General features: G+C 41.0%; 1 protein-coding gene across 13 annotated transcripts in view; it reads left to right on the forward strand.

The window, feature by feature from the left end:
* LOC105491716 (ecto-NOX disulfide-thiol exchanger 1) overlaps positions 1-21,559 on the forward strand; it is a 468,515-nt gene that overhangs the window by 334,958 nt on the left and 111,998 nt on the right. For all 13 annotated transcript variants that reach the window (XM_024796026.2, XM_011758342.2, XM_011758343.2 and 10 more), the window contains 2 exons: positions 11,107-11,213; positions 15,149-15,266. In XM_024796026.2, the coding sequence (XP_024651794.1) occupies positions 11,107-11,213; positions 15,149-15,266 (225 nt within the window). The remainder of the gene's footprint in view (positions 1-11,106; positions 11,214-15,148; positions 15,267-21,559) is intronic.

Raw genomic sequence — 21,559 nt, forward strand, 5'->3', positions numbered from 1 at the left:
CTCTTTCCTACCTCCACACATTTGCTTGTGCTGTTTCCCTTGCCTGAAATATTTCCCCTCCTCCAAGTGCCAAAATTGAAGCCCACTTCTATCACATTTCGTCCTTGAAACCTTGTTCATCCATTATAACCCATAATCATCTCCCTTTCCCCTACCTTCTGCAGCACTTGTTAAGACTATCTACTTGAGCACTTATTTTCTAATTATTTTATGTGCGTCAAGTTTATTGGTTTGTTTGCTTGCTTTTCCCTCTAGCAAGATTTTAGGCTAAATAGAGATATGGGCCACTTACTATTCTCTTTTGTACTTCACTGTGCCACTTCTGGACCTGGCATAATTCTTGTAAGCACATAGAAGACCTCAGGGAAAAAAAAAAAAAAAAAACTGGTTGTTGACCAATCACAGGTGGAAAGGAAGGCGGGGCTGAAAATTGGGCTAGAACCTAATAATTGCAGAACACTACCTAAGTGTTTTTTGTTTGTTTATTTTAGATCATTAGTGAAATGATCTCAATGATCTTAGCTCTAATATGCCATTCTCTTTAAAGTAGAGCACACAGCATATACTTTAGTTGAGAATTTTACAGTAGGAGTATTAGAGTACTGTTATCAATATTATTTCAACCTGGAGATTGGAAAGGTTAGAACTATCATGCAACTTTGCTTTATACATTTGTGATAGGAAATGGCATCAACCTCATCTTAGGTCTTAAAAACTGCAGATGGTGGAAAGACTTTTGACTAGGCAGAGAGATCTGGTTCTAATCCAAGTTTGACCATTAATTAGCCTTGTGACTTTGGGAAAGTCTTTTAAGCAACTAAAGTCTCCTTTTTCTCAACTCTGTAATAAAAGGGTTTAATCATATAATCCCCTAAGGTTCCTTTCCACCCTTAAGATTCTACAGTTCTTATCATATCAACCATGTGAATCCTTTATCATCTCTGGATATCTAAATACATGTATCTTCCAGGACCCAACCATGAGGTTCAAAGCTCCTAAAGTGATCATAGAACAGGTGATCAGATATTAATCCGTGCAAATGCTCTGCCTATACCTTGCTGTGAAGGTTACTCCTCTTGGGCTACTCTGTGAATTTTAAGCCCCATTTCGACCCTGAGATTATGTGCATTGGATTCTGCAGGTGCTGAAGATTGGTCAGAATTATTGTCAAAGACAGCTGCGCAGGGCACTGACAGTTCTCCACTGTCACGCCCTCATCTATCTTCTTGGGTAAAATCGTAAAAGCCTCGAGTGTCTGAATGAATGATTAAATTCATTCCACAAATATTTGTCAAGTGTCAGGTTGTGTGCTAAGTGCTAGAGTGAAATGTGAGGGGTTTCTGATCTCTGTGTACTGTGATCCCCCTTTTAGGCAGATTGGTGTCCTCGTCCACATTTCTTCTGCCTGAAAACGCTTTCTGAAATCATTTACTTCTTAGGAACATCTCAGCCAACATTTTTTATTTCCATCAAGGGAAATTTGGCTTCTATGTCCCCTGCTGTCAAAAAGGAATTTTATGAAGTGTTAAAATGTTTTCCCATGTCTGTAGCAGTCATTGCTGTAGTTCATCCATGGGAAAAAAAATTCCCCGTAACTGCTTTAGCAATGTGACAGGTTTTCTGTTTCTCCTCAAAATTGTACTGATGGCTGTATTTGCCAACGCATTAAGTGCTGGAAACATTATTTCCATTTAAAAAATACCTCTTTGGTCTTAGGGAATAAATATCCAGAGAAAATAATTTGTATAGAAACTCCAACATCAAGGATGAGCACAGAATGTTCTATTTCACAGGATGCCAAAGGTGATGGTGGAGGACACTATGTCTGCCAGAACTGAATCTTTTTTTTTTTTTTTTTTGGTATCCTTCCTTTCAGTCTCATGGAAAATATATATACTGAGTCAAATCATTATGTTTTTAAAAAAATATCTTTAATAAAACCAAAATGTAAGATAGAAATCAAGTCTTACACTCCGGAACAATAAAGAATTGGAGTGCATGTTAAGTAAAATACAGCAATTCAGGAAAGGTATAACTTCGGGGAGCTAAAGATGAAAACTGTCACTTTGATATGAGCCCAGGTCTAGGACTGGACTCTAGCCACTGCCCAACGTCAGGCGAGGGGAGTGTGTGTTGATAGCATTGGGGGACTCTGGGAAACGGTCTCTGAGTTACACTGGACAAAATCCATGCATAAAAAAAAAAATTTACAAAGATTTTTTAAAGCCAGGACACTTTCAAATTGAGGAAAAGTGAGGTGTTAGTAAAGTTACTTTAAAGCAGAGGTGATGTGTTCTTGACTCTTTGCATAACCGAAAGAGAAGTACAACTTAGTGTTTGTTTTCCAACCAAAGAAAACTGTACCTGGGGAGAATCATGAAAGAGTAGCCACAGACAAAGTGAGAGGATTTCTATTTAAGGAGACAAACTACTTCTATGGGTAGACACCTTCTATAGCAAGGTAGATGTATGACCTGCAAAGCCAAAAATAATCGCTGTCTGTTCCTTTCCTTATAAAGTTTGCTAAGCCCTGTTCTAAAGGCTCCCGGAGCCAGAAAGAAGATTCAGAATGGTCTAGTCCAGCCCCCTTTGCCTTGGGATTCAAACAGATGGACACTTTCTTCAGGTCACACAGCTAATTAGTGATGGAGCTAAGACTTGACCAACACAGGTTTCCCAACTCCCTCTTCCCCTCTACATGCAACCCCAAAACAGTGTTGTATTCGTGAAAACACTCCCTTGGCCCCACCTGTCTAAGTTTCACCTGCTGAGGCTTATTCAGTGACTTTTATTTCAAAAAAAGTAGGACAGACTGGATTTTAGACAAAATGAGAAGGCTGAGGGCATACACTGAGAGAAATTGGTTCCATCCTGGTAGACACAAAAGAAGTAGGGACCTTTTTTTCCAGACACTTTGATTCTTCTGCACTGTGGCTCTCATGTTCCTCAATACACTTTTGTAGAGAGGTAAATGCAGCTTCCTGCCCCATCACAACCTCCAATGTTTGGCTTGTTTGCATTGAAAATTCAACTTACCTGCAAGTTTCAGCCAAGGGGTCCTTTAAGTCTTTCTTGGCCTCCCTCAGTGCCCTCTGCAGCTCTCTTAAGCAGTTCTCATCTTGCGATTCAATCATGTATGTGTTGTCTTCCCCAGGGACTCTGAGCAGCTCAAGGACCAGCTGCATATTTGGCCCTTTTTATCCAAATATGTACAAAGTCTAGCACATCACATACCACAGAGCTCATAAGACTTTGGTCCGTCATGAAATGGGTATAAATACATGATTTGAAGTTGGACAGATGTAATTTTCATTCCCAACTTCACCACTTCTAAATATATGAGCTTGAACAAGTAAATATTCATCTCAGTGAACCTCAGTTTCTTCATCAGTGAAATGGGCATTCATACTAGCACCTACCTCAGAGGGTTGTTGGAAAACTTAGCTAAGATAATGTGTTACACCAGAGGTTCTCAAACTTCAGCATGCCTTGGAATCATGCAGAGAGCTTGTTAAAGCAGAGTCTGTTGGGCCCCATCCCTAGAGTCTCTGCTTCGGTAGGTCTGGGGTCTGAGTGTTTGCCTTTCTAGTGAGTTCTCAAGTGATGCTGATGATGCTGGTCCAGGAGCCACACTTTGATAACTACTGTTTTAAATCATCAAGCATGGTGCCTGGCCCAGTAAGGGCTAAGTAATTAGAAATTGCCTATCACAGGGCTGGGCACGGTGGCTCACGCCTGTAATCCCAGCACTTTGGGAGGCCAAGGCGGGTGGATCACTTGAGGTCAGGAGTTTGAGACCAGCCTGGCCAACATGGTGAAACCCCATCTCTACTAAAAATACAAAAATTAGCCGGGTGTGGTGGCAGGCACCTGTAATACCAGCTACTTGGAAGGCTGAGGCTGGAGAATCACTTGAACCTGGGAGGCTGAGGTTGCAGTGAGCCGAGATCATGCCACTGTACTTCAGGCTGGGTGACAGTGAGACTCCGTCTCCAAAAGAAAGAAATCTCCTACCACCATTATATGATTTTCATAACCATTAAGGGAGTTAGTGGAGACCCAGAGGAGATGAGGGTTGCCATTTTGAGGGTCACAAAAAAGAAAAGATCCCCAGAAACCAGGTCTCTCCTCCTACAGCTGTGTGATGACTTTTAGCATCGAGCCAACGACTGAATACAGGGCAGGCTCAATGAGTCTGGACTTGTTTCTGTTATTTGTAATGGAAACTGCAAACATATATATTACTGATGCAGACAGTTGGTCACCATGTAATTCGTGCCTTTTCTCATCTATGAGGAATGGCAAAAGTTAAATTTGATTATGCACTGTTGGCAAAGGGTAAGAGAAACAAACTGAAAAACACTTCAGGGACATAGAGTGCAACTTGCCAGTACCTTTTAAAATGAAAACTTCAGGTGCTCTTTTATCTAGCCTTTCTACTGCTAAGAATTTTTTATAAAGATATTTATGTAAGGATTTCAGAAGATATGTTGGAAGATGTTTATAGCAGCCTTGTTGATAACATACATATGAATAGATTTCCAAGATATGTTAAGTGGAAAAAGCAAGGTACAGAATAGTGTATATAATATTAGCTCCTTTGTGTAAGTGAAAAGGTTTCTCATAGAAAAATACACACCATTTGTACTGGATGCATAACCTTATTTTCTGGATGGATGTGCTAGGATCTGTTAATAGTGGTTACTGGTTACCTTTAAAAAGAGAAATTGGTAGAGTTGTCAAGATGGGAACGTAGACTTTTGTTTTTTAGATTGTCCCTTTTTTCTTCTGTACATACATTACTTTCATTTAGTCAGTAGGGGTAATCTAGGCAGGAGATTTATTGGATTTAAAAAGCTTAATAAATGCTATATATTTTGAGGAACTATTAGATTTATAATCTGATGGATTGCTTTGTTACTTTCAAAATTTTTAAATATATGCATCAATAAAGGGCTCTACAATTCCCTGGGGTATACTTGGAGCGATGCAAAACTTTAAAAGTCACTATATGCCTAATATCTTTGTTTTATTTGAACAATTTGATCATTTCTTGCCTGCTTGAAATTTGCTTAAAACATCCTATTTTTTATATACTGTGATCAGTAGGTTTCTCTTTATTCAAATTCCATTCCCTAAAACAGAGGTCCCCAGCCCCCGGGCCAGTACTGTTTGTGGCCTGTCAGGAACTGGGCCGCACAGCAGGAAGTGAGCACCAGGTGAGTGAGCATTGCCGTCTGAGCTCCGCCTCCTGTTAGATCCGCAGTGGCACTAGATTCTGTAGGAGCGCGAACCCTATTGTGAACTGTGCATGCAAGGGATCTAGGCTGCGCGCTCCCTATGAGAGTCTAACTAATGATGATCTCAGGTGGAACAGTTTCATCCCAAAACCATCCCCAACCCCCTGTCCATGGAAAAACTGTCTTCCATGAAACCAGTTCCTGGTGCCAAAAACATTGGGGATGCTGCCCTAAAAGAAACAAGTATCTGGTCTCCTCTAGCTGGGAAGCTCAGAAATATGATGTCTGCTGTTGGTGTTTTGGCCTCGGTTTTAAGAGGGCTGTAATGGACTCACAATGTCACATGAAGCTTTTTTTACATATCTCAAGACAAAACCCCAGAATGCCCTTTTCCTGCTCAATTTGAAATTCCGGTCCATGCCTCCTTAAAGTATGGGTTTGACCGTATTCATTGTCTATTTCCTGGGCTTTCTGCCAGGCTGACTGCCAGCTCCTTCATGCTCAGGACCCAGGACCTGAGTATCTGTGCAGGACTCTGCCTGGAAATCTCTTTTACAGCAGCAGCTTCCTGTAACGTGCTGTCTGACACTTACCGCTCCTCCCTTGGACTTTGTCTTGCTCCTCTGGGTATCCTGAGAACTAGAATCACTTACTGCATTCCCTCCATTATAATTCTTCAGTCTAGAGCCAAGGCTCACCGATTCCAGCACTACATCTAAAGCCTTACACTTTTCTTCTGTCCCTTCCTCCCTAGCTATGAGTATTTTAAAACAACAAAAACAAGCTGGGGTGGGAGTGGTCAACAATTTCATTTGTGTCATATGCCTTTCAAAATCTCTCATGGGCTATTCATAGAGGATTTGGGAAAAGGTTATTCCTTAAAGGGAAAAAATTTCCTCTTCACCCTACAGATTTGAGGCTCTATCATGAGCCCAAGTAGCATTAAAAAACAAAAATTAAGCTTGGAAGATTTGTTTGAGGTACTTTATTTAGGCAAGCCTACTGCCTGTAAGGACTTGATCAGTTTCTCCAGATATTTGGGACACGAACTGAATTAAGGCTCTTTCACCGCTCTTCAGCTGGAGCAAGGAATACAAGAGGTGCCGGGCCTGTGAGAAACAATGCAGTCAGCAGGACATGAAGGGAAAAGGGCTGTATTTGTGCTCTCTGGAGGACCCTAACCTTCCTCTTTCATCACTTCCCATGCGTTCCTGCCCAGAGCTCAAAATTCAGGAGTCTTGTGCAGCCCAGAAATCTGAGCTTGTGTGCCCAGTGGCTGCTTTTTCCCAGGGGGCTTGCTTCAGTGTGGTCTGTCCTGGCTAAATGGATGTCCTCCTGTTCTGAGCTTTCCCTCCCTGAGAAGGTTAAGGACCAGTGCTTCTCATGATAGTCTGTAAATTTCTCTATCAGTAAGAAGTATGCTCTAAACTCAGCAAATGTCCAAACATTTTGGGGTGGGGAAAAGCGCAAAAAAAAAGGTGTTAAATTAGTCTTATGGATTTGTTTAAAATTGGAAGAATATATACATATGTGTGTGTAATGTATGTATGCTAGGTGAGTGTATGTATCTCCACTCATACACATGTGTAAGCTAATAAATAACCACTAGTGAGGGTTTGCAGCTGTATGGAGTGATTAGCAACTTCATCAAAGCTCTGTTTATCCTGCCCTTAGGGTCATTGATAGCTGCTGAGTATACTAGGGACTCTACTGTGATATCTAAGACTGGCATTCAGGCCTACTTCTGAAGAATTTATCATTTTTAATTTTCTTATGATCCTCAAATCCCTAATTTAGGCAAAACAATTAAAACACAGAATTGGGGGGAAAGATTTGCAAAGTGTGAGGGGTAAATTTAAATTTTCTGATGGAGAGCTCTTTCAGTTGCTATTAGAAGATGTGGGAAAATGTTATCCCTCAAAGAAAAAACATTCCTTTACCTGCAAAATTTTTGAGTTTACTTTCTTGCATAAGTAAGTGGCAATCAGAACAGAATCTATGCTTTTTGTCTGATACAGGATTGTGTGGGGCCTCTGGCCACCACTCTGTAGACCACTAAGGTGGTGAAGGCATTGGGTAGGGAGTTGGTTTCAATTTGTTCTACCTGCAGCACAACTTCTATAAGCTGCTTGTTTTGGACAAATGCCAGTGCCACCTTGTTTGCTGGTTATATCTTTCTCTGAGAAGCAAAGTTTTGAGGAGCCTGTTCAGATAGTAACTACTTAACAGGTTTTATTGTATATAGATAGAGTAAGTAGTATGAATTATAGCAGAGAGGTAGTAAGTGGTCATCTAATTCACGGACTTCCTCTCTGGTGTTTCCTGCTATAAGCACTGAATAGTGTATTTACATCAATACTAGTAGTCATCTTGATTTATGAGTTTAAAAATATGCTGTCTTTGAATGACATTCATTAGGGCATACTCTTAGAGGTGCTTTTTGCCTAATGATGATGAATTAATGCTGATCCAAGCACTTCTCCAGAGTCCTTTTTCATGTGTGCCCAAGAACTTTCAATTGCAAGACAAATGGCTGGTTCAGAGACAATGTGTCCAGCAATGAGAGAAGCAAACTGGGCTTTGTGAATACTGTGGGTGGTTTCCAAATATAAGCTGAGTTACACAGTTATTGGGGTTTTGTTGGGTTTTTTTGTTTTGTTTTTGTTTTGCTTTTTGATTGGTATAGGGAAAAAAGTGTGTAAGTTCATAAGTATAAAATTAAATCCCACTGAGTTTTACATCTAATTCATTACCCTATTGAAAAAGAATACAAGAAATTGAGAATGGCCCAGAAAATGTTGGACATATTTCTTTGAATTCTGACTTCTTTCTGAACCCCTAATCCATATTTCAGCTCCGTTTGGATGGTCTTCAGGCATCTCAAACTCAACATGTCCGAAAGCAAATTCCTTATCTTCTTTCTCAGCCCTCCACCGGTGCTTGTTCTCGTAGTTTGGGATGTACTTCCCAGCTCCAGTCATCGTGGTACCTCCCACTACTCTTCCTCCTCCCATGTAGCAAATCAGCTGCCTCCTCCTATCCAGTCTTCCTGTCACATGACTGCCTGTGCCACACTCCACGCCAGAGCCTCTGCTTTAATTCATTCCTTTGTAATTTCTCCCAAGCCAATCCTACAATATAAAGTTCCCAATCAGAGTTAGCATACATGGTCCCTCTTGATTCATACCTAACACTAGCCCCAGCCCCAGCCCCACAGCTACTTTCACTCCTCCTCCCACAACTCTACACCAGCCTTTGAACAGGCCACCCCTGCCTTCTCTGCCAAGCAAGCATTACTTCACTATTTAAGACTTGGCAGAAATGTTGCCTTATTTGTGGAATGTTTTCTCATTCCACCTATCTACTTAAGTTACTCTCTTCTCTTCTCTGGGTCGTCAAAGCTGTCGTCTGCACCTCTCTTACATAGAATAATTATCTGCTTGTCTTTCTTTCTCTTCTGAGACTATGATTGCATCAAGGACAGGACTGGGCCTTGATCATATATTTCTAGCAATTAGTCAAGTTCCTGGTAGCTAGTAGGAATCCAGATGTTTGTTGAATGAATGAATGAACTTATGCCCTGGGATATGGTAATAACGTGCTCTAAGTAACTGAGGCACTTAGCCACAAACAGCAAATATCTAATAGCACATGGCTTGAGTAGATATTAGGGAATCTCCTTTTACCCCTAAACCTGTGCCCTATTGGGCCATTGGGTCCTTCTTCTTAGTTCTTTCTTTTCTGTACTCCTCCAGGTGCATTACTGGTCTTCCTTACCTTCATTCTGTGGCCCCTTACACGTTTTTATGAACAGATATACTTTTCTTTAGTGTTTCATTTTTATTAACAGCCTTCTATGATTGATGTCAGAATTTTCACTATTACCACCTAAACACTCAGTCTCAACCCGTATTTTCCTTTCCCCTCAGGACTGCTGTCAGGACATCATAGTTCTTCCTCTTCTAAATGATGCCAAAGAGGTCTGTTATTATAAGCAACGAAGCCCATTACTCTTTAATAACCTCTTGATCACCACCCCTGCCAGCCTAAATTTGGGGCTGACTGTTCTGTGTTGCCTCTACAGAAGGCAGCTGAAATTCCCAATTATCCCAGCCTGTGTACAGACAAAACATGCAGAAAGCCCCAGCAGTCCACTGGAACAGGTTCTCTCTCCTCTGCTGGCTGTGCTGCAGGGCAGCCAACCAGAGCACTAAGGGTCAGTGGTCAGCTGAAGACCAGCACTGAGAGCAGCCCCAGGTGTTTAGTCTGGTGTTTAGTTCTCCCAGTTGAGGTCGAGGAGGGAAGCCACGTGTGCCCAAGGAGAGTATGAGCCAAACCGAAGGCAAATCCTCCTGTTAAAATTGAGTGAAATAAATTCATCATGTGATATGATGACAGGTTTTGCTAAATAAGGAGATTTGGGGTTGGGATTCTCCTGAAGTGGAAAATAGTAAAAAATATTAATAGCAAAAAGATAAAAGCCCGCTGTGAAAATCAGCCATAGATTGAGAAGTAGTTGCTCATCAGCATAGAAAAGTATTCACGATATTGTAAGTGAATGGAATCTGCTTTTTTTCCTTCTGCTGCATCATACACTTATTTTGTGTGCTGATTTTAAAAATTATGGCACCAAGTGTTGTTCTTCTGTGGGGATTAATCTATTGCTCTTTAACGTTCTTTGGACACCAGAAGATTTGGAAGAGCTTTGATGTCCTTTTTTATAATAGAGCCTTGGGAATCACGTATGAAAGATTTATGTTGATAGGGTGTTAGAATCTTTGAGAAGCTAATTTTAAGTGTGCCTTCTTAACTAAAAATTTAGAAGTTCAGGTTTAATCATATGATTAATTCAGTGCTTTAATTTCCTTAATCTCATGCTTACTGGATCAGTAACTGTTTAAACAAGATTAAGTCCACAGTTACTTGGCCCCACCCATAATTCCCACTACTAAGAACCCATACCTTTGTCTATGTAGTTTTGTTCACAACCCTCAACATTTACCAGTCCAGTGGCACCAGGCCTGGAAGCAGCAGAAGTATTAAATTAAGTCAAGATGATAGAGTTAGAACTTCTAGTGGTTTGGGAGCCAGAGGGCGGGGAGCCTTGTGAAAGTGATAACGGAATGTGATCATGAGGAGCTATGGAGGGCGCCATATGGTGGTTGAAATAAGACCGCATGCCATTGCCGCTGGTTGGGTGAGCTTTGGTCTGTCTTGAGGTAGAGGCTATGGTTCCTGTTCCCTGCCAGGGGGCTGGAGGGCTGGCTGCAGTAGGTGCAACAGGGGGAGAAAAAGGAGCCAAGGAGGAAAAATGACCCCCTGAGATTGAGGGGAGGTATGGCACGGCTATTCATTGTCCCAACTTGGAACTTGGACATGATAATGTCTTGAGAGGACTGTGACTGAGTCCTTGAGATAGAGACCAAAAGAGAAAATGATATATGTTTGGCTCTTCCTTGTTCAGCCACTTCTCCCTGGCTTCACTTCTCTGCACCCAACCCTGGCATTACTTTGTCTGTATATCTGGATGCCAACACCAGTGTCTATATATCTATAGATCTAGGTATATAGATAGACCAAATCACATATTGAAACAACAGCTAAAGAATGCTTGCAAGTAGATGCCCAGGCCCTTTTCCCAGTCATACTTAGAATTTGTTTTAACCTAAAGTTATGGAGACAGACTTGAAGGGAGACATCCCCAACCTTGCTAAAATGTAAGTACGAAAGGCACAAATTGGATGGATATTGATGATGTTGTTTCTATTGTGACATCATCCATAGACTCCTAGTGTCTTTGCTTTGCTTCCCTATAGTGATCACAACATAAATTACTTGTCTTGTTTGACTTCCTTGTTCACCAAAGTTGAGCAGATTGTGGCCGTTTTCAACGCTTCTACCAGACAAAAAGCTTGGGACCATTTCTCGAAAGCCCAGCGCAAGAACATAGACATTTGGCGAAAGCATTCTGAGGTTGGTGATTTTATTATTACTTTTTAACCACCATCACACAGCTGGATTGGCAGAGAGTAGCATGGCTGCAGCCATGATGGTTTCTGTTACAGTGGGCAGTCCGCCTGCCATTGTCTGATCTCACTGTCAGTTCCAAATGCAGCTGAGATTTGTTCCTTGTCCAGAAAAGCAGCTGACTTAACACTTAAGGAACAGAGTGTTTTTCTCCCCTGCAATGGGAGAAAATAACTTTCCCCATTCATAATAAAGATCTCAGAAATCAACCAAGACACTTTCCCTAGCAAATTATTTTAAAGAAAAATGAAACTTACAATAGAAAACTGGCTTTTAAATACAGAGGGGTTTTTTTTAGTGTTCTATGCGATGATGACAGTTTGCTCTTTGGACAAGGATGCCTTTCCGTCCATATTTTCTCATCATAAGGAGCATCTGAGTCCCCTGTGCTAGCCGTTAAGTCCTATTACACTTCTCTCCAGAGCCAGTGTTGTAAGTGTTGGGAGTGAATATCTAGGCCAGCTGGGTCCACCCATCAGCATCCATGCATGTGTGAAGTGTGAGTATCTACCCCCAAGAGAACAGCCGAGAATTTGACCTCCTTGCCACTTAGAAGGACCAAAATGTGTCATTAGTCATTGGTCGTCCAGCTGTTATTTTTAACCCCACAGAGTAGTGTACGCTTTGAACCTGTAATTTAAAAGTAAGTATACTGTCTTTGCTTCTTTTTTTTAATGAAAGAATGTTTTTCATTTGGATGCCGCTCCATCTCTAGCATGTTAATATTAAAGTTCTCTAAATGATATTCCCCTCTTTCAAAATCCCAAACTTACGGAAGGTAAGGTTTATTTATTTAATGATTTTGACTCACACTTGTAAAATAAGTATTTTATATAGAGTTTGAGGAATCACAAAGTACTATGGGATCAATCATTTGGGTAGCATTTTAAGTGCCCATTAACTAATGCTAAATTACAGTTGAATACCAATAGCACTAGATGTAACATCCACATGAATACCAAATGAATTCTTTATTATCACTGTTATTATGGTGAATACTGAATGACTTCACAATAATGTGACACTTAAAATGCTAGTGCAATTTATTGTTAAGAAGGACATTTTTTATTTTGTTCACTAATGCCTATGGTGGTTGGTGACTGATTCAGTTCTGTTTTTCTGTTCAAGATTATGAGTAAGGAAGAGGTGGGATTTCTCTTTAATTTTTCAGGGACCAGAAAAATGCAGGGTGCTTACCTGATGTTCTCCCTGACTCTGACTTAAGACTCAGGTCAAGGTTGATTTTCAAGATTAAAAAAAAAAGAGTCCTCTGTTTGTGATGCAATATACAAACTGAGGGTTATGAAAACACAAATTGGAGCCCATAAACTCTGATTCAGATTTGGGAATGATCAATCTGTGAATTGTTTATTTCTTCACATAAAAACCAAACGTGATTAAAAGGAATGTTGAGAGAAAGGCCGGTGGCCTGCTACCGAATAAACCTGAGCATAAAAAGGCCATCATTAGAATGTGAGTGTCAGCAAATGTCACATATTGATCCGAATCACGCTTCCTGCCACGTCTGCCTCAGCTTCTCACCTTCGCTTCACCCTGCCTCCTCCGCGTGCGTGTGGTGGGGAGCAGGATGTGTGAAGGCTTCTATGCAGGTCTAAGGAAGCCTGCTTGCTTTGTTCGGTACTAGGAGACAGAAATGATGCTCCAGAGGGACACATGGAGTGCAGCTGTCAAAGGTGCTCCTGCGAAGGGTCTTTGTGCCTTCCTGGTACTTTCCCCACCTCTTTTGATATACATTAGGACCCAGAATTCTAAATTAGCTGTGATTTTTCTCTCGCATGTCGCTTAATTGATTAGATACCAGTTGGTAATTTAACATTGTGGATGATTTCTCAGTTGCGTATAAGCTTGATAATTGGCTTGATTTTTTCCCACATTCCCATGTACAGCATCTGTTAATTATCTGCAACACCTCTACAGATTTATTAGAGTGTACTAGTGATTTAATGCTGAACCAGAGGCACCCTGTGGAAACAGCCTCAGCATTTTCTCCTCAATTTTTTTTTTCTTTTCCACCACCTTTTCCCACAAGAACAACTACCATATGACAGTTTGTCATTAATCGCAGGGACTAAACAACAGGCCCTTTCAGCCTCATTTATTCTTTCCACCTGACTTTTCCTTGTTTCAAGTGTTTTCAAGCCACCTCTTTGGGAATTGGGCTCTTTGTCAGTAGAAAAATTAGCTGTCCACAGCCTAAAAATTTCCCCACTAATCACATGTGACACCCGCCTCCAATGCCTGATGGTGTTATTTAAGATGGAATTGGCACCTCTTTCTTCTGGGTGGCATAATCAAATAAGGAGGCCTTGTCTGCCATCCCTCTGGCCTCTCAGGGCTGCCTCTGGTTGGTGCCCCTGCACCCCATCTTGGACCTTGTCTCTCTGCTTTCTCCCTTCCCTGTCCTCTGCAAGGGTGATTCCCAGGGTACAGAGCTGACCATTCAAATACTGTTAGCAATAAATAGTTTCCTCTCCATCATGCGGTAGTTAAAATCTGTGAGCTAAGGAGAGAAAAGAATTGAGAGAACCCACAACATGGAGTGATATATGCATGTCCATCACATGGGCACTGGAACCATGTTTAAAGTCACGCCCCTAATAAATTAGTTGTAATAATTTAGTTTTATTGTTACTCATATGTTTATTGATCACAACGTGAAATTATTTTAACTATTTGATTTTTATTTGGAGACTTTACAGAGGGAAAAAAGAATAATGGAGGCTTTCCCTGTTTTAAGTATTTCTGAAGATAGTAGATGTGAGAGAACAGAATGAGTAAGGAAGGATTCACAAATATGTAATATACACCTTGATACAAAATAATAATATAAATACTTAGCATAAGTGATTACAGTGTTCTGATTTTAGGCACAGTAGTAAGAAATGTACTGTGTGATTCTTTACTCTTTACAATGAGTTTTCACATATGCTACTGCATCCAAACAGCTTGTATTATTATTCCTCACTTGTGAGTGAATAGACAAAGTCTCAAATAAATTAAATAACTTGATTGTAGCCACTCCCCTAATAAGTGGAGAAAGTAAGATGTGATCTTAAGATCTGTGGCTCTAAACATGATGCTAAAGCAACCACTGCAACAAAAACAATAACCCCTACATGACCATGTGCAATACAAAAGAAAAGGCATCTGTTTGTGTTTTGTTCCCTAACATCTTACTGATTTTAAATTTTGGATATCTGAATGGTGTGTGTGTGTGTGATCACACATGAGCACATACACACATGCAGGGGCACTATGTTTGCATGAGAAATAATAATGTCCAGCATTATCAACTGACCAACCAAGTGTCTGGCATGATGCTAAGTATTGTACATGCATTAATTCATTTCATCCTCAAAACTATTTTTAATCATAATACGCCAGTGAGCAATTTAGGTTAATAGAGATGAAGAATCTTTCCTAATGTCACACCATAGGTCAATGGCAGAACAGTCCTTCTTTAAAATTCCAGTGTTCATGTTCTTAACCATAATTTCTAAGTCCTTACTGCACATGGGCCAGCCATGTAACAGGTATTTCTGTGTAATCTTTGCAGCCCTCTTAGGTGGAAATTATTATCCCCTTTGTACAAATGAGGAAATGGAGACTCAAGAGAGATTAAATTATTTGCTAAAGAGCCCTTAACTAGTCATGGGTGAGCAGGGATTAATCTAAGCCTGACCTTGGTCTACTCTCTACCCCACACCCCTCAGAACCTCCTTTAGGTTAGGTGAGGTTGTATTTGGGAGATAAAAGCCTTGGATTCTGAACGTTAATATGCCAGTCATATATACCCAAAGACCATTGGGGAAAGCCGTACGTGTCTGTGACTCTGACTTGTGTGCATCCTCTACTTGCAGGAGCTCCGGAATGCCCAAAGTGAGCAGCTCATGGGCATCCGCCGCGAAGAAGAAATGGAAATGTCTGACGATGAGAATTGTGACAGCCCTACCAAAAAAATGAGAGTCGATGAATCAGGTAACGCTGATAACTACCACAGACCCATGAGGTATCATGATCTTCCAAATCTCAGATGGGGCATAAGTATTGGGAAATGGCCCTATAACTCACTTTTGTTTGAATTATACTAAACTTTCATCTTTGAGTGACTCTGCTTTTTATTAATAGAACTTTAAACTCCTTCTTGGGAACAGAGTGATTTAAATTGCTCCAGTTGTTTCTCCGTACGCAGATCTGGGGCCATGATGCTTCTTTCAGGGAAGTTTGCCTGTTTCCATAAAAATCCTTTTCCAGAGTATGGCAGCCACAGCTGATGCTAAAATATGGGTAAAACTTGGTTTTAGTCAGTGTACTTCTTACATGGGAATTGTTTAATCCCTGAAGAAGCTTTCTAGCTTCCGAGCCAACATGCTGGGGAATTAGACTTCTTTTCCCATAAATCTTCTGTCACCTAACCTGTAATTAAAAGCCTGGCCCCATTTGGTACCAAGCTAGGGGTGTCACTCCTTGGGTTGTGAAAAGAAGAGAAGCTTAGAGAGAACCTTGCTTTGTGTGCTCTGTCTATTGGGAGTTGCTGATTTAAAACGCTCATTGGTATTGTTTTTACAATACCAATGGATATATATAATTGAATTTACAATGAGTTTTATATATAATTGAATTATGTATAAATCCATTGGTATTATAAAAGCAGGCAAGGGAAAAGCTCATTCAAAACATGAGACACCAAGGGAGACTGCTTGTCTGAGTGGAAGGGCATTGTCCAAAGGACCTAGGAAGAACCATAATTGCCATCATTGCCAAAAAGGAAAATTACAGAGATGGTGTAGATTTGATCTGTCTCCTCATCTGTACAAGTGAATAAAACACACACCTGTTACAGACTTTTTAACAGAAAGATTACAGGTGACCAGGAATCGAGGATCTTTGCTAATTTATTAAGAAGCCAAAATCAAGATTCTGAAAGGATCAGGTCACCAAGACCGCAGGGTGGTCAGGATGCTCTGTTTCTCCAGGGCTGTAGAAGAGAATGTCAGGGGTGCGAGTGATGATCATAAGAAAAAGCTCCTGCATACAGGCATATAGAGAAAGGGCTTTAATTTCCTTGAAGTAGTGGTTCTCAAAGGTGTGGTTCTCAGTCCAGTAGCACCAGCATCATCTAGGAACTTATTAGAAATGTAAATTAGCAGGCCCCACCCAAGACCTACTGAATCAAAAATGTCTAGTGGCTACGGGGGTGTTGGGAAGTGAAATCCATCGATCAATCTGATTTAAGCCCTATAGGAAATTCTGATGCGTGCCAAAGTTTGAGAACCACTGCCTTAGAAACTTCCCCTTTCACCCTCAAATTCCATTCATTTTAATCTTTCAGAAGCTTAACATACAAGTAGGCACCATGCCACTATTTTCTGAAGCCATATATCCCTTGTCTGAAAAAAACCCAGCACTTATGTGTCAATGACATATGTCTCCTACTAAACCCAGAGCAGATTCCTCAGGACTGCTTTACTCTCAGGTTTGTTTATTTGAGGAGACCACCTTCCTCACAAGATTTCTATTCTACAAACCTTCACATAGCAAAACAAGAGAGCAAGGATTTGTGTGAATTTCTTAAGTTCAACAAGATCTTCAAATAAAGAAATAAATTCTTTCTATCAAAAGCACTTTTCATCCTTTGTGAAGCTTCTGGATGAGGGGCAAGTTGAGATGAAACTTGGATTCTTAATATCCTGACAAGGTAGGTGTAGGAGAAAAGAATTGCGTCAGTCAGAAATTCTCATTTGAACCTGTGGCTTTTTTGTTTGTTTGTTTTGGTGATGTTTCTTTTCAAATAACTTGTCAATTTCCCAAGTAAGAATTGTGGATCATTTCACAGTCTGCTTAGGATAGGACCAGAATAATGAACTGTATGCTCCCTGAGGAGGTCTTGCAGCACATACATGCCTGTTTGGATCAGGGCCTGGCCTCCGCTGCAGAAGCATCAGTGGAGATGTGATCCCCTGACACCTCTCTCGGTGTATTCCCCAGGCATCTGATGAGAGCGTGAAGTGGAGCCTGAACTTTTAAAAAACTTTCACCAGTCTTGTTACTTGGTCAGCAGAATTAATGAGCAAAGTGCAGGGCATGTTGTAGACCAGGTTCTGAGGGAAGAGATGAAAGAACCGGAGTTCAAATGCCAGGCCCCGAGGAGTTCAAAGTCTTTTCGTACTTTTCAAAATGAGATGGACCAGAGAATGTGGCATGAGGTTTCTGAAGAAAGCCCAGGACTGATTAAAGGGAAAGGAAGGCAACTAACCTTTTTTATTCCACGGGGCCCTGAAGATCTGGCCCAGAGGCAGGCAGTTGTTTTGCTTTCAGCCCTGCATATTTGAGGACACAGCCTGACAGCAAGAATTCCCATCTGGTCTTTTGTTCAAACCTCAGACAAATCCCTGCTAACTGTTGCTTGAAGAGGGGAGGATGGAGGCCGTTGCCCGAGGGAAACACCTTCCAGCGCTATCTTCTGAGGTGACACATCACTTGTTTTTAGGTACACATTTGCATCTGCCAGTCACCTACACAGGAGCAGTCCTCTCAAAATGTAGCACTCTAATTCACTAACAGGGGAATTGCCAGTCCCGAAGTGGCAGTGAAACCCTCCATCCTTTAAGGAGTCCCCTGCCTATTTCCTCTCTGCTCAAACAGTGGGTTTTTGGCCTCAGACCTCCTGGGTAGTAGCTGACCCAGGAATTCTTGGAAATTCCAGAAGAGAATATCCTTCCGTTGTCACCTGCCTGTGCCAGGAGGAGGTGCTGAGGCTGCACCCACTGCAGGGTGCTCTGTCTCTGGTCCCCCAGGGCCAGCTTTGCTTGTCGTCTCCATACTAAGACAAAAAGTACCCTGTAATGGGTTTTATCTGGGGGGACAGGGAGGAGGTGGAAAGAATTGACTTGCTTGGTTTTTAGAAAAGTCGCAATTTATTGTGTAAGGACTTATATGATACCTTGGGTTTACTTTTTAAAAAATAATCAGAATGTTTCAATATATCTCTGCTTTTTGGTTATGAAGAATATTTCATTGTACTTTTGCTTTTTACCATATATAATAATTTGCAATATATCTTTGGCTATAATTCTCCAGTACCTACAATAGAATTCTGAGGGGGTGGAGTGTTCACTCTTCTTCATCAGTTGAATCTTAAAGGGGAAAAGGAGTTCACTGGAGCAAAACTAAGATGCTTATAAAAATGAAAATGAATTTTGCTAATAAATTTTAAAATGATGACAGATTTATTGAAGCATTCATTCAAGAAGATCGGCATCCTGCTCTGAAGCCTGTGAAGATAATTTTTGACAAAAATTCAAATTTATTGTTGTTTAGTCTGCCTCCTACTGAAATGAAGCCAGACTTTAAAATCCAAATCCGTTCTTCCTTTTTCTCTTTCTGTCTCTCTCTCTTCCTCCCTCCCTCTCTTTCCCTCTCTCCTTCTCCCTTCCCCTTTTCCACTCCCTTCCTCCCTCTCTCCCTCCAGGTTGACTCTGTGGGGCAGGATAGTGTTCACAAGAAATAAAAAGGAGAAAGGAAAGAGGAAGGCTATCCTAGATTGTAAGGTCTCCGATGGCAAAACCCGATACATTTTAGCATTGTGAGAGTTAATGAGTCAATGCATGTAAGGTACTTCTGACTTCACTTACAGTGTTGATCATCTAGTAAGTACTCAGTAAATGTTAACTCTGCTTGTTACCTTAGTCATCCTCCAACACCTGGCACTGGGCCTTTCCCCAAGTACGTAATCAATAAAAGTCTATGGACTTCAATTCACATTCCCCTTCTTCTGATCTTAATGTTTTTGATGCCTTTATCCCAGAAGTTGATAGGAAGATGATAACCCTGAGAATATTTGCTCTAATTAAATTGAAATGGCAAGTATTAAAGAGGCATGTTCAAACAAAATGTTCAGAACTTTATACGTACACAATTCAGTGTCACATGGCAAACAGGCCATGGCCCAGAGAGCTGTAACCTGGCATTGTTTTGACTGTCTACATTTTGTATGCTCAGGATGCTGTGGACCCAGGGGACACAGAGTTAGTTAGATACAGGGTACCCTGTCCTCAGGGTGTAAGACTCATTTATAAAAAGTGTTTTAAGTTAAAAATATTAGGGATGTCCTAAAGCCAATAAATTAAATTTATTATAAACCAAAATGAACATCACTACATAGTGTGTATACCTCACCCAATATTTGATGAGAGTACTTTGAACACAAATTTTGGAAGAGTGAAACTAAAAAGTCCCTTGCTCAGTAGACAAATCATAATTCCTTTCCATAATACACAAACAAATGTTTTTGGATTTTAACTGCATTTCATTTAAACTCTGAGCTCTTTATAGGAGCAGACACTCTTAATTATGAAGTTTTCTGAGTTGTCAATTTTTCATGAAAATTCACCGTAACATAGGTACAAAGGAATTTTGTTTTAATTTCACTAAGAATTCAAACAAGGACTTTCCAAATCTTTCAGCCACTAAATCAAATTAGGAACTCATAATTAGGTTTGGTTGGAACTAGCAGTATCGGCTTACCTGAATAGTTATATATGTAGCTGGAAGCTTTATGTTAAAAAAATAAGTAATAATAATAATAATAATAGGACTCTCTGACCATCCCATTGATTTCTTTGAATAGCAGGACAACCTATTTTTTCTGATTAAGTATTTTCTGTGTGATAGTGCTTCTGAAAGATCCTTAAAAATGCCCATCAGGCAGATTATAATCAGGCACAAGCTTAAGAAGAGTCTCACTGCTACCCCATCACCAGCCATGCACAGAAGAAGGAGAGGGTTACTAAATACCAGACCAGGGTGCAGCAGCTGACTGAAGGGGCCCACTGCAGGGGGCTCCATCCTTCACACTGGTAGAAACTTCCTTTTAGGAAACACTGAATGTAACCGAAAGCAGGCTCACCCAAGACTGGCTCAGAACTTGGCAGAAGGACAAGAGAATTCAGACACTGAAGTGAGATGGCTCAGTCTGAGGCCACATGCCAGGATCCAAGCTCTGGGCACCTGCAGACCCCAAGGGCAGGGGTGTCTGTGCTGAGTGGAAGCATAGAAGGATAAGCTGTTTTCACATGTAATGACAGCCCAGGGCACCATCTCCTGAAAGAGAAATAGACCAGTGGGGTGTGTCCATCAGTGACCGCTGAATTAAAGACAAGCTCTTTTTCTTCTGGGAACCCAAGGGGCCCAAACAAGGAGATGTGATGAATCAGAACTAATGTAGCTTAAAGAGGATAAAAGAAATCTTGCAAGGTGGGCTGAGTAGCCTGCTTTCTTCCTAAACTCTAAACAGAGTTTCATTTGCAAAGGAGCCAAGGCTTTCCTGTTTCTTTCTTTTTTTTTTTTTTTTTAAATCTTGCTAATCTTACCCAAGGAATTCAAATAAATGTTTATTTTGGGTGGGTTTTTAAGTTCCCTAATTTCGTGTGCAGTTACAATTCCCTTTCCATAATGGATATGCTTCTGAAAAGTGTAGACATTTTTTTTTGTAAATTGCTTCACCTTTTAAATGCAAGAAAACATGCTATTTAAATTGATCCTGTCGCAGAAGATTCCATTTCAATGGAAGCATTCCTTCTGCCCAACCAGACTGTTTTGTAAATTCACACTTGGAGCCTAAACTGTCTTCAAGCTAAGCCCCTTTATAATCCTATTTTTATGTAGCACCTATCAATGCCATGATTCTTGACATCTCTCTCATATATGCACAAACTTTCCATAATCTGGTATTTTATGTAAGATTAATCTGTGTTGCTGACATTGGTGTCTACGGGACCAAGGGCTTTCTGTAATACTCTTAACTACTCAACTGTGCCACACCTCCGTGAAACTCAGTTGAGGCCTGGCTGAAGTTCTTAAACAATCCATACCTGTTTGAGCCTAGCTTAGACCTGGATGGGGTCTCCACAAGGTTTCCTGTGTGGCAGCCCACCATGTTCCCAGCTCCTGTCAGGCCCTGGCTTCTTGCTTAGCGCCATGAGTCCCTTGAGCCTGGTGGAGGGCTTGGGCTGATGGGCAGTTGGGGACAGAGAAGAAGAATGAGGACATTAGCAACCAATCTTCAGAAAGGGAGAGCCGCCGAGGTCTTGACCTGGGAAAAGTTAAGACACATGGCCAGGAAGCAGTCCAGGGTCACCGCACTGCCGCCTGTGTGCAGCCCAAAGTACCCTGATGCTTATTGACTGCCAGGAACACCATTATCTAGATTACAGATTATTATGTTTTCTGGGCATTTCATTCTGGTAAGGTTTGATGCAGGATCATTACAT

Source organism: Macaca nemestrina, chromosome 16 (assembly GCF_043159975.1).
Source record: "Macaca nemestrina isolate mMacNem1 chromosome 16, mMacNem.hap1, whole genome shotgun sequence".
Taxonomy (NCBI): Eukaryota; Metazoa; Chordata; class Mammalia; order Primates; family Cercopithecidae; genus Macaca; species Macaca nemestrina.